The sequence below is a fragment of the Hibiscus syriacus genome, unplaced genomic scaffold (assembly GCF_006381635.1).
Source record: "Hibiscus syriacus cultivar Baekdansim isolate YM2019G1 unplaced genomic scaffold, ASM638163v2 tig00111008_pilon, whole genome shotgun sequence".
NCBI classification, from domain to species: domain Eukaryota; kingdom Viridiplantae; phylum Streptophyta; class Magnoliopsida; order Malvales; family Malvaceae; genus Hibiscus; species Hibiscus syriacus.
Genome location: NW_024062951.1, coordinates 1,302,226 through 1,319,511, shown reverse-complemented (window position 1 = coordinate 1,319,511; position 17,286 = coordinate 1,302,226). Strand labels below are relative to the sequence as shown.

At 32.4% G+C, this 17,286-nt stretch overlaps 1 protein-coding gene across 1 annotated transcript; it reads right to left on the bottom strand.

The window, feature by feature from the left end:
• Positions 1-990: 990 nt before the first annotated feature.
• LOC120149730 (peptide-N(4)-(N-acetyl-beta-glucosaminyl)asparagine amidase-like) lies at positions 991-17,221 on the bottom strand. Its single transcript, XM_039162448.1, has 6 exons — positions 17,212-17,221; positions 16,594-16,682; positions 16,402-16,488; positions 1,773-1,828; positions 1,477-1,652; positions 991-1,166 (listed from the first exon to the last, which is right to left on the bottom strand). The coding sequence occupies exons 1-6, from the start codon at positions 17,219-17,221 to the stop codon at positions 991-993; spliced, it is 594 nt and encodes a 197-aa protein (XP_039018379.1).
• Between the last annotated feature and the right edge of the window lie 65 nt (positions 17,222-17,286).

Sequence of the window (17,286 nt, the reverse complement as noted above, 5' to 3'; positions counted from 1 at the left end):
GATTTGGAATTCCCGAAGATTGAAGTTCGATTCGAAAATTTGACTGTTGAATCTTTTGTCCATGTTTGGAGCAGGGCATTAGCAACCATTCCCAATTTTATTTTTAACATTGCCGAGGTAATAATTAATCTCTTTTTTACGAATGCCCTGCTATCCCAATATAGTAAAACAATTTACACCAGGCTTACATGGAATAAGGATCAACCCGGTATAAATAATTAAATTGAGAAGTAAATAGGTGTTCGGAACATAATTAAGGGATAGTCTTATCTTGTCCACTTAGTTATTCTAACATTGAACAGAAATATCTTACAAGTATGGAGTTAAACTTCCCATGGAAGCTTCAAACTTTTATAAAATACCCCATAACTCAGCATCCAATATCGAGCAGCAACCTATTGACTTTGCAAGACCATTTTTATTACAACACAACAGATTCATTATATTTTGTAGACAGGGCTAGATGAACACAAAACATGTGGTATTCTGGATACCCATTACGATGCAACATTTATGAGAAACACTGGGAAGCAACAACAATGTTCTAAAGTCAAAATGAAAAGTAAAAGTGCAAACTGAAGGATAAGAGATAAGCTTACGTTCTTTGTTTAGCTTACAGAACAAAAATAAGTATAACATTAACCATCAAAAGCAACAACAATGTTCAGACTTACAAAAGATAATAGCCATGACATTCTAAACTTAATCATATATGTTGGCTATATTATATACACAAAAAACTCTTCAGTGAAAGAGCATTAAGAAATTCCTTAAAGGAGGGCAACAACCGATGCAACAATGATGTGCCAACAATTGAGTTTGACTTTAAAGAAGCTCTCATTTTTTATACAGTAATTTCTTGAGATCTACAACGGTTTCTCTAAGAATCTTAAGAACTTCAACACCTTTTGAAGTAATTACATATTCTTCAACAAACTTATAAAGTATAGAAGAAAAAGCATTATAGATTTTTGTGACGTGCTTGTCTCTTCATATGCGAACTTCACAAGCAGATGAACTCAGAGAGTCAGTCCCAAATTCTGATCTTGCAATGCGCCATTGCTTATCCCCACTTTGCCTCCCATGTAAAGAGATCAGAGCATCATCAGTAGAAAGTAAATCTCTGTATAGAGCTTCCCTTTCAATTCTGTCACGGTCTTCCAATACTGAAAGAATTTGAGATGTAAAGTTACTTCGGCATTCTTTGGTCATTGAAGTGAGAGCAGACACCAGAGAGGACTCTCTGGTAATGGTTCGTCGAGACAAAACCTAAAAAAATGGTAATGAACAAAAAGATGAGTTTGGGGAAGGGAATCATGTTTCTTCATAACAATGCATAGATAAACAATACTAAGAATAAGAAGAAATAAGCATTAGAGGCAATAAAGTGCTATTTTTTATCATAATTACTTCATTCCAATTCTGTGTGTAACATTTAGTGACATCATAAACTCCATCTTCTGCAATAGCAATTACATAATTTAATTTCTTTTTCCATTTGTAGAAAAGAAGCATTTACTATAACTGTAGTATCAAAACAAAAAAAAAAGATTTTTTTCCTGAAAAATGGATAATAACACAAATTAGAGTACCCTTTTTCATATAATAGCGGTATGTCATAGATTGCTTCACAAGGATCAAGATGCATCCACCTGTACAAAAATGAATGAATAATTAATTTGTGAAATGACCACATAGTTTAGCCTCTTTGCTACATAATAGGGATCCTTCCCAATTGAAGATTAAAAGGCATCAATTTGGGGTTTTTTTACCTTCTCAGGGCTTCTGAATAGCACTCTGTCCAAACATGGTCTATAAAATCAAGGACCTGAAAACGAAGAGTTGGTGCAAATAAAACATCATCTCAAGCAAGCAAATTATCCGAAGTCCCATGGAATGTCATCTTTAAACAGCTAGAGCTAATTAAAATATATGCAACTATGCACGCATTTGCTGTTGAAGTACACAATTCTAGATACATTTCGTGCCACCATAAATATTGATTTCATATATTGCAAAATCAATAACTTCAATTTATACATGTAACACCCTTAACCCGTATATGTCTCAATATACTAGTCAAAGATGTCACATCAAACTGAAAACATTTAGTTTACTGAAATTTATGTAAAAATTTGTTTCTTTGAAATTACTCTTGTTCTAACTTTAAAAAAATCTATTTTAAAGTATATTTCAGATTATAATTTCTTTCTTTATTACAGGAAAATAAATTCATTATTTATTCAGTAATTTTACTAAACCATGTCTTTTCATAAAACCTTTTAAAAACATAATAATGTAATAAATTATTGTCATGCATAGTTACCAATAAAACTAAACTAAGTAAAATAAACTAAAATAGTTCTAGTTTACTATTACAATTTATTTAAAATAAATACGATAATTAGAAACTATTGACATAATTATACATGCCACTATAAGTCAAAAGAAACATCATAGATGTCTTACTGATACTGATGATATGTATGTCTTTCCAAAAGATGCTCTGATAGCTCCTTACTGATCGTACTTATCCTTATTAGAACCTACGCATGAAAATCATCACGCGCTAAGTATAACTTAGTGAGGCAGTAATAATCTAGGGTGAGTAAAATCTGAAATTTATCATAAACGTAAATAAAATAATTCAACTTAAAACATTAAACTGACAAACCAACTTATCCAAGTCGATTTCTTCACTGAAACCTGAAATTTCTTTTTAAATCATGAACTCATGAAAATTCTGATAAATCATATCTAATAAAATAAGCACATCATGCTTTCTGTCAACTGAAAATCATTCACAACTTGCATATTCATTTTCATAGCCCAATGCATATTTATAAGAACATAAGATACGCGAGTAAGGTGTGCACTATGCACAACATGATGTAAATCATAACTGATATTGAGATATGATGCACTTCAGTGCCATCATAACCTGAATAAGCACCAACGGTGCTGGACATTGATACACGAATGTACCAAAGCTGATAGGATAACATTGATACACGAATGTACCAAAGCTGATATGATAACATTGATACATGAATGTACCAAAGCTGATAATACTCAACTAATGGCATGCCAAGTGTACCCATAATTCTCATTATACATACAATGGGCTCATGTGTCATAATTAAATCCATAATCAAAATATCATGCTTGGACAGTTCATACCCTAAATCATTCATAAAACTGATATAAAATATTATAAAAATAATCTTTATAAACTTTATAAATCATACTGTAAATTGGAATGAGGTTGACTTATCGCAAGTCGTCCTCGATCAAAATAATTAAATAAATAACTGCACTCACCTTTGCCTCACTACAGAACTTGTATATAATAATCCTAGTCACGAGCTTTGTCCTTTCCTTTCGAACCGTTCGGATTGCTAGATTTAACGTAGTCTGACAATACCAAATTATAACACAAAAATTGTTCGAACTACATATTAGTATCGTACTAATATAAGCTCGTTTTAACATTTGAAAATCTATATAATAAAATCGATAACAACCAAACTCATAACTCCATTATAACTTCAAACTTATCGAAACACTTATTCAATTCCATAAATAATTATTTTCAGCATAATTCTTCAACTTTTACGAATTATAAAATCTAACCACATATTTTAAATTCTTCCTACTATTCAACTCAACTTTTCCTTTAATTCATAATGGTCCTTCACCATTATGATAATTGTACATTAATTACTAAAGTTCCAACACTTGAATAAAATAACCAAATAATACTTCTTCATTTAAGAACTTGCAAACAAGTCCCCAAAGTTTTGGAACCTTTCGAATTCCACCATCTAACCATTAAAATGAATTCTTTTAGAATTCTTCTCAACATTCCCAATTTATTCAAAATGGTCTCTTGCCATTTAACTTAAATTCCAAGTATAAAAAAATATACTCAACATTTAAACATTACTCTTCATCTTCTACTTCATTTCAACTTAAATTCTAAAATTTCCATATTCAAACAACTTGCACTACCTTTAAATAATCAGTATTCTGTGTTGATATACACACTGGAATTTAATTCCGTTTCTTCCATTGAAAACTAGACTCGAATAAAAATCTATCCATATAAATAACTCCTTCTAATTCATTCTGTACAATTTATGGTGAATTTTCAAAGTTGGCCAACAGAATCTGTTTTGTGCAGAATATACTGCCCGTTTTTCTGACATTTCCTCAGTTAAAAATTCATATCTTTTTTTATACACATTGAAATTGATCTCCGTTTATTTTAAACAAAACTAGATTGATATATGAACATAATATATAAAAATCACCTCCAAATAATTTTTATAGAATTTCTGGTGAATTTTCAAACTCACTGCCAAATTCGAATATCTAAACTGTTTTCATTAATTTGCATCATTGGTTCTTCTTCAATTCTTACAACACTTCTAATATCAAGAATTGATCTTAAATCATAAAAATCACACTTCCCCTTCATCCACCATAAATACTCATTTTCACATTTAAGCATGAAACCAATAAATAATTATACCATCTTGTAGAGAAAATAGGATAGAACAATTTCCTATTTCACAATTTAATCCCAAAACTCACCAAATTTGATCAAAAATAGAAGAAAACAAATTGACTCACCTTGTCTATGGGTTTCAGCAGCTAGTTGGAGAAGAGAGAAGAGTTTCACGATGGTTCTCAAAAAAATATCTCTAATTATTAACCTTTAAAACTAATTAAATGATTTTTTATTCCTTTTTGGACCAAATACCAAAATTGCCCTTAATAAATCTTGAAAATTACCAAATGCCATTGTATTATCTTCTTTTAAAATATTCCTTGGTCAAAGATGATACAACTTGACTTTGACTTTCGAAATTGACCATGCAAATTTCAAAAATTGCATTTTAGTCACTAAAATTCCATTTGTTTGGTCAAATCTGAAAAATTGCACTGTTCTGAGCCAAATTTCTCTGATCAAAAATATGAAAATAATATTTCCAACCATTTTATAACATTCTTCAAATTTTCATAAAATTCCGGTTCGTTCCGATTATCTGATTTCAATACCGAAATTTACTGCTTTATAACTTTTATCACAATTCCCGTACCAAAAATATGATCCCCACTAAAATCTCTGTTTAATCCAAACTTTTCATTTACAGGCATAAAATATATATAACTTTTAAAAATTACAAATTTTGGGTCCTAAACTTTTCAAAGTTTATACTTTAGCTACTATACTTTCAAAACTTACATTTTAGTCACTGGTCAAAATTTGGGGTATTACAATTCCTCCCCCCTTAAATAAAATTCGTCCTCGAATTTTCCATATGTATTTACATACCTGAATTAAATAGATGAGGAAACTTTTTCTTCATGTCTTCTTCTCGTTCCCAAGTTGCTTCCTCAACTTTATGGTTCCGCCAAAGAACATTTACTAATGTAATCGTCTTATTTCTTAGTTCTTTGACTTCATGTGCTAAAATCTTTACTGGTTCCTCTTCATATGATAAATCTGGCTGAATCTCAATTTCCTCCCGTGTAACTACATGTGAAGAATCTGATCGATATCTTCGAAGCATCGATACATGAAATACATTATGAATCTTGTCCATCTCTGGAGGTAACGCCAACTGATAAGCTACTGGTCCAACTCTCTTTACAATCTCGTATGGCCCGATAAATCTTGGACTCAATTTCGCTTTTCGTCCAAATCTCAGAATCTTTTTCCAAGGTGACACCTTAAGAAATACCTTATCACCCACTTGATATTCAATCTCTTTTCTTTTTAAATCATCATAAGATTTCTGTCTATCAGCTGCTATCTTAAGATTGTCTTGGATTACTTTCACTTTGTCTTCCATCTCCTTAATTAGATCTGGACCAATTATATCTCGATCTTTTAATTCGTACCAATTCAGTGGTGTTTTGGTGCAAATAAAACATCATCTCAAGCAAGCAAATTATCCAAAGTCCCATGGAATGTCATCTTTAAACAGCTAGAGCTAATTAAAATGTATGCAACTATGCACGCATTTGCTGTTGAAGTACACAATTCTAGATACATTTCGTGCCACCATAAATATTGATTTCATATATTGCAAAATCAATAACTTCAATTTATACATGTAACACCCTTAACCCGTATATGTCTCAATATACTAGTCAAAGATGTCACATCAAACTGAAAACATTTACTTTACTGAAATTTATGTAAAAATTTGTTTCTTTGAAATTGCTCTTGTTCTAACTTTAAAAAAATATATTTTAAAGTATATTTCAGATTATAATTTCTTTCTTTATTACAGGAAAATAAATTCATTATTTATTCAGTAATTTTACTAAACCATGTCTTTTCATAAAACCTTTTAAAAACATAATAATGTAATAAATTATTGTCATGCATAGTTACCAATAAAACTAAACTAAGTAAAATAAACTAAAATAGTTCTAGTTTACTATTACAATTTATTTAAAATAAATACGATAATTAGAAACTATTGACATAATTATATATGCCACTATAAGTCAAAAGAAACATCATAGATGTCTTACTGATACTGATGATATGTATGTCTTTCCAAAAGATGCTCTGATAGCTCCTTACTGATCGTACTTATCCTTATTAGAACCTACGCATGAAAATCATCACGCGCTAAGTATAACTTAGTGAGGCAGTAATAATCTAGGGTGAGTAAAATCTGAAATTTATCATAAACGTAAATAAAATAATTCAACTTAAAACATTAAACTGACAAACCAACTTATCCAAGTCGATTTCTTCACTGAAACCTGAAATTTCTTTTTAAATCATGAACTCATGAAAATTCTGATAAATCATATCTAATAAAATAAGCACATCATGCTTTCTGTCAACTGAAAATCATTCACAACTTGCATATTCATTTTCATAGCCCAATGCATATTTATAAGAACATAAGATACGCGAGTAAGGTGTGCACTATGCACAACATGATGTAAATCGTAACTGATATTGAGATATGATGCACTTCAGTGCCATCATAACCTGAATAAGCACCAACGGTGCTGGACATTGATACACGAATGTACCAAAGCTGATAGGATAACATTGATACACGAATGTACCAAAGCTGATATGATAACATTGATACATGAATGTACCAAAGCTGATAATACTCAACTAATGGCATGCCAAGTGTACCCATAATTCTCATTATACATACAATGGGCTCATGTGTCATAATTAAATCCATAATCAAAATATCATGCTTGGACAGTTCATACCCTAAATTATTCATAAAACTGATATAAAATATTATAAAAATAATCTTTATAAACTTTATAAATCATACTGTAAATTGGAATGAGGTTGACTTATCGCAAGTCGTCCTCGATCAAAATAATTAAATAAATAACTGCACTCACCTTTGCCTCACTACAGAACTTGTATATAATAATCCTAGTCACGAGCTTTGTCCTTTCCTTTCGAACCGTTCGGATTGCTAGATTTAACGTAGTCTGACAATACCAAATTATAACACAAAAATTGTTCGAACTACATATTAGTATCGTACTAATATAAGCTCGTTTTAACATTTGAAAATCTATATAATAAAATCGATAACAACCAAACTCATAACTCCATTATAACTTCAAACTTATCGAAACACTTATTCAATTCCATAAATAATTATTTTCAGCATAATTCTTCAACTTTTACGAATTATAAAATCTAACCACATATTTTAAATTCTTCCTACTATTCAACTCAGCTTTTCCTTTAATTCATAATGGTCCTTCACCATTATGATAATTGTACATTAATTAATACAGTTCCACCACTTGAATAAAATAACCAAATAATACTTCTTCATTTAAGAACTTGCAAACAAGTCCCCAAAGTTTTGGAACCTTTCGAATTCCACCATCTAACCATTAAAATGAATTCTTTTAGAATTCTTCTCAACATTCCCAATTTATTCAAAATGGTCTCTTGCCATTTAACTTAAATTCCAAGTATAAAAAAATATACTCAACATTTAAACATTACTCTTCATCTTCTACTTCATTTCAACTTAAATTCTAAAATTTCCATATTCAAACAACTTGCACTACCTTTAAATAATCAGTATTCTGTGTTGATATACACACTGGAATTTAATTACGTTTCTTCCATTGAAAACTAGACCCGAATAAAAATCTATCCATATAAATAACTCCTTCTAATTCATTCTGTACAATTTATGGTGAATTTTCAAAGTTGGCCAACAGAATCTGTTTTGTGCAGAATATACTGCCCGTTTTTCTGACCTTTCCTCAGTTAAAAATTCATATCTTTTTTTTATACACATTTAAATTGATCTCCGATTATTTTAAACAAAACTATATTGATATATGAACATAATATATAAAAATCACCTCCAAATAATTTTTATAGAATTTCTGGTGAATTTTCAAACTCACTGCCAAATTCGAATATCTAAACTGTTTTCATTAATTTGCATCCTTGGTTCTTCTTCAATTCTTACAACACTTCTAATATCAAGAATTGATCTTAAATCATAAAAATCACACTTCCCCTTCATCCACCATAAATACTCATTTTCACATTTAAGCATGAAACCAATAAATAATTATACCATCTTGTAGAGAAAATAGGATAGAACAATTTCCTATTTCACAATTTAATCCCAAAACTCACCAAATTTGATCAAAAATAGAAGAAAACAAATTGACTCACCTTGTCTATGGGTTTCAGCAGCTAGCTGGAGAAGAGAGAAGAGTTTCACGATGGTTCTCAAAAAAATATCTCTAATTATTAACCTTTAAAACTAATTAAATGATTTTTTTGTTCCTTTTTGGACCAAATACCAAAATTGCCCTTAATAAATCTTGAAAATTACCAAATGCCATTGTATTATCTTCTTTTAAAATATTCCTTGGTCAAGGATGATACAACTTGACTTTGACTTTCGAAATTGACCATGCAAATTTCAAAAATTGCATTTTAGTCACTAAAATTCCATTTGTTTGGTCAAATCTGAAAAATTGCACTGTTCTGAGCCAAATTTCTCTGATAAAAAATATGAAAATAATATTTCCAACCATTTTATAACATTCTTCAAATTTTCATAAAATTCCGTTTCGTTCCGATTATCTGATTTCAATACCGAAATTTACTGCTTTATAACTTTTATCACAATTCTCGTACCAAAAATATGATCCCCACTAAAATCTCTGTTTAATCCAAACTTTTCATTTACAGGCATAAAATATATATAACTTTTAAAAATTACAAAATTTTGGGTCCTAAACTTTTCAAAGTTTATACTTTAGCTACTATACTTTCAAAACTTACATTTTAGTCACTGGTCAAAATTTGGGGTATTACAATTCCTCCCCCTTAAATAAAATTCGTCCTCGAATTTTCCATATGTATTTACATACCTGAATTAAATAGATGAGGAAACTTTTTCTTCATGTCTTCTTCTCGTTCCCAAGTTGCTTCCTCAACTTTATGGTTCCGCCAAAGAACTTTCACTAATGGAATCGTCTTATTTCTTAGTTCTTTGACTTCATGTGCTAAAATCTTTACTGGTTCCTCTTCATATGATAAATCTGGCTGAATCTCAATTTCCTCCCGTGTAACTACATGTGAAGAATCTAATCGATATCTTCGAAGCATCGATACATGAAATACATTATGAATCTTGTCCATCTCTGGAGGTAACGCCAACTGATAAGCTACTGGTCCAACTCTCTTTACAATCTCGTATGGCCCGATAAATCTTGGACTCAATTTCCTTTTTCGTCCAAATCTTAGAATCTTTTTCCAATGTGACACCTTAAGAAATACCTTATCACCCACTTGATATTCAATCTCTTTTCTTTTTAAATCAATATAAGATTTCTGTCTATCAGCTGCTATCTTGAGATTGTCTTGGATTACTTTCACTTTGTCTTCTATCTCCTTAATTAGATCTGGACCAATTATATCTCGATCTTTTAATTCGTACCAATTCAGTGGTGTTCGACATTTTCTTCTATACAATGCTTTAAAAGGAGCCATTTTGATACTTGATTGATAACTGTTATTATAAGCAAACTCTGCTAAAGGTAAATACTTTTCCCACGATCCTTTAAAATCAATAACACACGCCCTTAGCATGTCTTCAAGTATCTGAATAGTTCTTTCAGATTGACCATCTGTCTGAGGATGATAAGATGTGCTGAAATTTAGTATGGTTCCCAATGCCTCATGCAAAGACTTCCAAAATCTCGAAGTGAATCTCGGATCTCTATCGGAAACTATCAAAATGGGTACTCCATGAAGTCGTACTATTTCTCTAATATATAACTCAACATACTGGGTGTCAATCTATCCACTATCACCCAGATAGAATCTTTCTTACTGGGTGTCAAGGGTAAACCTGTCACAAAATCCATGGTAACTCGTTCCCATTTCCATCGAGGAATTGAGATAGGTTGCAACAACCCCGAAGGTACTTGGTGTTCTGCTTTTACCTGCTGACAGGTTAGACATTTAGAAACAAACTCAGTGATAGCTCTTTTCATACCTGCCCACCAATACCGACTCTTTAAATCTTGATACATTTTGTTTCCTCCTGGATGCATAATCAAAGGACTATAATGAGCTTTAGAAAGAAGATCTTTCTTCAGTTCTTCGTCATCGGGTATGCAAATTTGATTCTGATAATACAAACATCCATAAGGCTTAATTTCAAAATCTATCATTTCCCTTTCTTTGCTTGCTCCATTCTATCTAAACACTTCTTATCTTTATTCTGAAGATCCTTGATACGATCCAATAGGGTAGGTCTCAATCTCAATTCTGTAATTAATGCATCATCATCTTCCATTGATAGTCGTGCATCTAACGCTTTCATAGCAGCAAAGGTTTTTCGGCTAAGTGCGTCAGCTACCACATTAGCCTTCCCATGATGATAATCAATAATCACATCATAGTCTTTGAGAAGCTCAATCCATCTTCTTTGTCTTAGATTTAACCCTTTCTGAGTGAGCAAATATTTTAAACTCTTATGATCTGTATAAATATAGCATCGCTCACCATATAAATAGTGGCGCCATATTTTCAGAGCAAACACTACAGCTGCTAGCTCCAAATCATGTGACGGATAATTCCGTTCGTGAGTCTTTAACTGCCTTGAAGCATAGGCTACCACTTTACCTTCTTGCATTAAAACACATCCCAAACCATTATGGAATGCATCACTGTAGATTACATAATCTTTTCCTAACTCTGGTTGTACTAATACCGGTGCCTCAGTCAGAATCTTTTTAAGCTTCTCAAAACTTTCTTGACACTTTTCATTCCAAACGAATGGTACATCCTTTCGAAGTAGTTTGGTAAGTGGAGATGCAATTATTGAAAAATTCTTCACAAATCTCCGATAATATCCAGCTAACCCCAAGAAACTTCAGACTTCAGAAACATTTTTCGGAGGTTTCCACTCCACTACCGCTTGTATTTTCTTAGGATCCACTCTAATTTCTTCTGCTGAAATCACGTGACCCAGAAAGGCGACCTCTGACAGCCAAAATTCACATTTTGATAATTTAGCATATAACTTTTTATCTCGTAATGTCTGAAGTACGATACGGAGATGTGTGTCGTGCTCTTCCATAGTCTTAGAATACATCAAAATATCATCAATGAACACAACCACAAATTGATCCAAATACGGCTGAAAGACTCGATTCATCAAATCCATAAATGCTGCTAGAGCATTGGTTAGTCCAAACGACATCATAACAAACTCATAATGACCATATCGAGTTTTGAAAATCGTCTTTGGAATATCTTCCTATTTTATCTTTAGCTAATGATACCCTGATCGAAGATCAATTTTCGAAAATACTAAAGCACCATTGAGCTGATCAAACAGATCATCGATCCTCGGAAGAGGGTATTTATTCTTCACCGTCACCTTATTCAGTTTACGATAATCTATACATAATCGCATCGAGCCATCTTTCTTTTTAACAAAAAGTACTGGTGCACCCCAAGGAGATACACTCTGTCTAATAAAACCTCGATCTAATAGCTCCTATAATTGCGCCTTTAGTTCTCTGAGTTCCGTTGGAGCCATCCTATATGGAGCCATTGAAATAGGAGATGTACCCGGGAAAACTTCAATTTTAAACTCCACTTCTCGATCAGGAGGTAATTCGGGTAAATTATCATGAAATACATCTGAAAATTCTCGAACTGTCAGAATATTCTCTAATCGAATTTCAGATGTCCGGGTATCGAGCACATTTGCTAAGAAAGCTTTGCAACCTTTTTCCATCATTTTCATTGTCGTAAAGGCTGATATTACATTAGGCAAAGACCCCGCTTTTTCTCCAATTACTATTATCGCGTTACCCTCTGCATCTTTTATAAATAATCGCTTCATGCGACAATCTACCCAACCATAATGCCGAGATAACCAATCCATGCCCAATATAATCTCAAACTCGTCAAACGGTAACTCCAAAAGATTCGCTGGGAATATAACCCCTTGAATCTTTAGTGGACAATTTCTGCTAATCCTTGTAACTCTAGCACTATGACCCAGTGGATTTATAACTATCATATCACTATTGATGGGTTCTAATGGAATATTCTTATTTTTAACTAATTTCGAACTAACATAGAAACGCGTAGAACCCGGATCAATCAAAACAAATGTAGGCTCATCATAAAGATAGAAAGTACCTGCTATGATCTCTGGATCGTCACGATCCTCATTAGTCTTGATATTGTAAATTCTCGCTAGAGCACGAACATCAGACTGAGAGGTTGTCTCTGAATATCCCCTCCCTCTACCTCTACCTCTACCTCGACCACCTCTCAGAGGCATTACCACTGATCGCTCTGTTTGAAAAGATCTCTTTCCTGCCATTGAACAGTCTCTGATATAATGACCTGGGTCTCCACAATGAAAACAAACTCCTGATCCCGCTCTACATTCACTAGAATGATACTTTCCACACCGTGGACATAATGGGTGTTGTCCTTGAGATTGAGCTGGTCTGCCAGCTCCTGTAGTCATTGTCTGTACCTGACGCCCTTTTTCCTTAGCCTCGGATCCTCTGCGACTAGGTGCACCAACTTTGGATTTACTCTGGTGCTGATAACCTGAATCTCGACCTCTTTTAGATTGAGATGAGAATGATGCTCCTGATCTTTTAGATTGTCGTCTCCGCTCTATTAGAAAATTCTCATTTTGCGTCATTTCCAAATCTTTTACTTTGTTCACCACTTCTTGAAAAGTGGTTAAGTTCGCAGCCAATAAAAGTTCTTTGAGTCTGGGATGGAGACCTCGAATAAATTTCTGACATATATCTCTCTCAGTGGGAACCATCTCTGAGGCATATCGAGCAAGTTTATTAAACTCACATTCATACTCGTAAACAGATTTACCACCATGGATCAGATTAAAGAAATCATGTTTCATCTGAGTAATAAATTGTTCTCCGATATATTTCTTCTGAAATGTTTCTAAGAAAAATTGCCATGTGATATGATCTGGAGGAACACGTGTCATCACGTTCGTCCACCATATACGAGTCTGACCTCGTAACAATGAAACTACTCCCCCAATCTCTCATCCTCCGTACAATGAAGAATGTCCAACATTATTTTTACATCATTCAGCCACATGTCTGCCACCACTGGCCCTTCATTTGCTTCACCTTTAAATTATACAGCTCCTAAACTTTTTAATTCTTTCGGAACCGATATTCTTGGAACTGGAGGAGGAGGTGGAGGCGGAGGAAGAGGAGGTGTTGCTGCCGGCTGATATCGAGCCAGTATAGCCTCTAGAGCTTGTAAGAAAGTTCCCTGATCTGGAACGGGTACTCCTTGATGTACATGTTCTCCCTGACGTTGAGGTACGTGCTCTACTTCGTTACTACTCCCACTACCAGTTCCCTCGGGAACATCTTGTTCGGTGGTCTGTCTTATGCCTTCCGAACCCGACATCTAAACAAAAGCACAAATTTACATTAGTAAGGAGCATCATCATAAATAAAATCATCATACCATACCATATCAGTAATTTCGACATCCTAGTGGCATGTGCATATTTTTGACATATTATAGGCTCGGTTTAGGTCGAGAATCGGCTAAATCTGTAGCTCTGATACAAATAAATGTAACACCCTTAACCCGTATATGTCTCAATATACTAGTCAAAGATGTCACATCAAATTGAAAACATTTACTTTACTGAAATTTCCGTAAAAAATTGTTTCTTTGAAAATACTCTTGTTCTAACTTTAAAAAAATCTATTTTAAAGTATATTTCATATTATAATTTCTTTCTTTAATTCATAATGGTCCTTCACCATTATGATAATTGTACATTAATTACTAAAGTTCCAGCACTTGAATAAAATAACCAAATAATACTTCTTCATTTAAGAACTTGCAAACACGTCCCCAAAGTTTTGGAACCTTTCGAATTCCACCATCTAACCATTAAAATGAATTCTTTTAGAATTCTTCTCAACATTCCCAATTTATTCAAAATGGTCTCTTGCCATTTAACTTAAATTCCAAGTATAAAAAAAATATACTCAACATTTAAACATTACTCTTCATCTTCTACTTCATTTCAACTTAAATTCTAAACTTTCCATATTCAAACAACTTGCACTACCTTTAAAGAATCAGTATTCTGTGTTGATATACACACTGGAATTTAATTCCGTTTCTTCCATTGAAAACTAGACTCAAATAAAAATCTATCCATATAAATAAATCCTTCTAATTCATTCTGTACAATTTATGGTGAATTTTCAAAGTTGGCCAACAGAATCTGTTTTGTGCAGAATATACTGCCCGTTTTTCTGACATTTCCTCAGTTAAAAATTCATATCTTTTTTTTATACACATTGAAATTGATCTCCGTTTATTTCAAACAAAACTAGATTGATATATGAACATAATATATAAAAATCACCTCCAAATAATTTTTATAGAATTTCTGGTGAATTTTCAAACTCACTGCCAAATTCGAATATCTAAACTGTTTTCATTAATTTGCATCCTTGGTTATTCTTCAATTCTTACAACACTTCTAATATCAAGAATTAATCTTAAATCATAAAAATCACACTTCCCCTTCATCCACCATAAATACCCATTTTCACATTTAAGCATGAAACCAAGAAATAATTATACCATCTTGTAGAGAAAATATGATAGAACAATTTTCTATTTCACAATTTAATCCCAAAACTCACCAAATTTGATCAAAAATAGAAGAAAACAAATTGACTCACCTTGTCTATGGGTTTCAGCAGCTAGCTGGAGAAGAGAGAAGAGTTTCACGATGGTTCTCAAAAAAATATCTCTAATTATTAACCTTTAAAACTAATTAAATGAATTTTTTTATTCCTTTTTGGACCAAATACCAAAATTGCCCTTAATAAATCTTGAAAATTACCAAATGTCATTGTATTATCTTCTTTTAAAATATTCCTTGGTCAAAGATGATACAACTTGACTTTGACTTTCAAAATTGACCATGCAATTTTCAAAAATTGCATTTTAGTCACTAAAATTCCATTTGTTTGGTCAAATCTGAAAAATTGCACTGTTCTGAGCCAAATTTCTCTGATCGAAAATATGAAAATAATATTTCCAACCATTTTATATCATCCTTCAAATTTTCATAAAATTTTGGTTCGTTCCGATTATATGATTTCAATACCGAAATTTACTGCTTTATAACTTTTATCACAATTTTCGTACCAAAAATATGATCCCCACTAAAATCTCTGTTTTAATCCAAACTTTTCATTTACATGCATAAAATATATATAACTTTTAAAAATTACAAATTTTGGGTCCTAAAATTTTCAAAGTTTATACTTTAGCAATTATACTTTCAAAACTTACATTTTAGTCACTGGTCAAAATTTGGGGTATTACAATACAATTATCAGCAAATGAACCAGTGAACCACTCAGTTATAAAGCTAAAAATGGGTTTCATTTACAATGTCAAAGATATCAAAATATTATACATAAACAAACATACCATTTCAAAATTCTTTAAATCTATCTTGAACATGTTCTTTGTTTGGCAGATAATACAGAATCAAAATAATCCAGGTCAAACATTGTCCTAATATCAAATAAAAGGTTTATCTTCACTGAATTTCCAAATCCTTCTATTTAGTGGACTAGATATTACAGATATCATGTCATCAAAAGCTTCAGATCGAAAGAATAACAATTCCAGGTCCATATATATTGCAAGTACAGCAGTCGGAACAAATTTCTTTCTTATTATAAATTAGCTTAACCATATTCTTTTTAACGATAGAAAGAGTTGTGTTTTAGTCAGTTGGATTTGGAGATTGAATTGTCATATAAATGACTAACCAGACGAGAGTCATAGCCAAAAGCACGACAATACAATGTGAAGCAATTGGCCCACTCTCCACAACGCCACTTTCTTGTTTCTACAAGCTGCAAAAAGAAATGGAGAAAATTCAACAATTGATACTTGAACCCCATACACAAGGAAAAGAAAAAAAGAAGATAATGGTAGAACGAAGTATTACAGCTTCATACCTTCAATGGGTCATTGTAGCGAGGGAACCGTGTAACTATTGAACAAGAATTGCAACTACAGTTTTTCACCCAAGAATTAACTTTGCTTTCTAACAGACAATTATCAGAAACCAAGTTATGATGTAAATGCAACAATGGAGAGAACAGGGCTCAACCAAGACTTATCAACCTCCTAAATTCCATCCAGATGATGTATCAAGACCTCCATTTACCCCCCCAAAAAAACCCACTAAATAATGGAAGGATAGTACATGATACTAGGAAAATAACTCAAAAGAACCACTGAGAAAAATGATTAGTTACGCTTAATGAAAATAATTCAAAATAAACCTAAACCTTTGTTTCCCTAGACCATGAAAAGAAGCAAACAATTGTTTCCCTAGACCATGAAAACCCAGTTTTCAAATTCAACCATCAAGTCGATGAATCAAACGAAATAACTAAACTCGAAACCAAAGACCCATCAAAGCCCAGTTCAAGATCGAGTGCTAGACAAGACATAATTTAGAAGACAAAGATGGAGGAGTAACATTTGAATAATAGAAACGCGTGGATTTAATAGTACTACTGGGGAGGAACAAAAACTACAAATAGGGAGAGAGAGAGAGAGAGACAAACCTAGCAACATATTAGCAGATAGAGCTAGAGCACCACAAAAGAAGTTCGTTGGAGAAATAATGGACAGATCTTCGC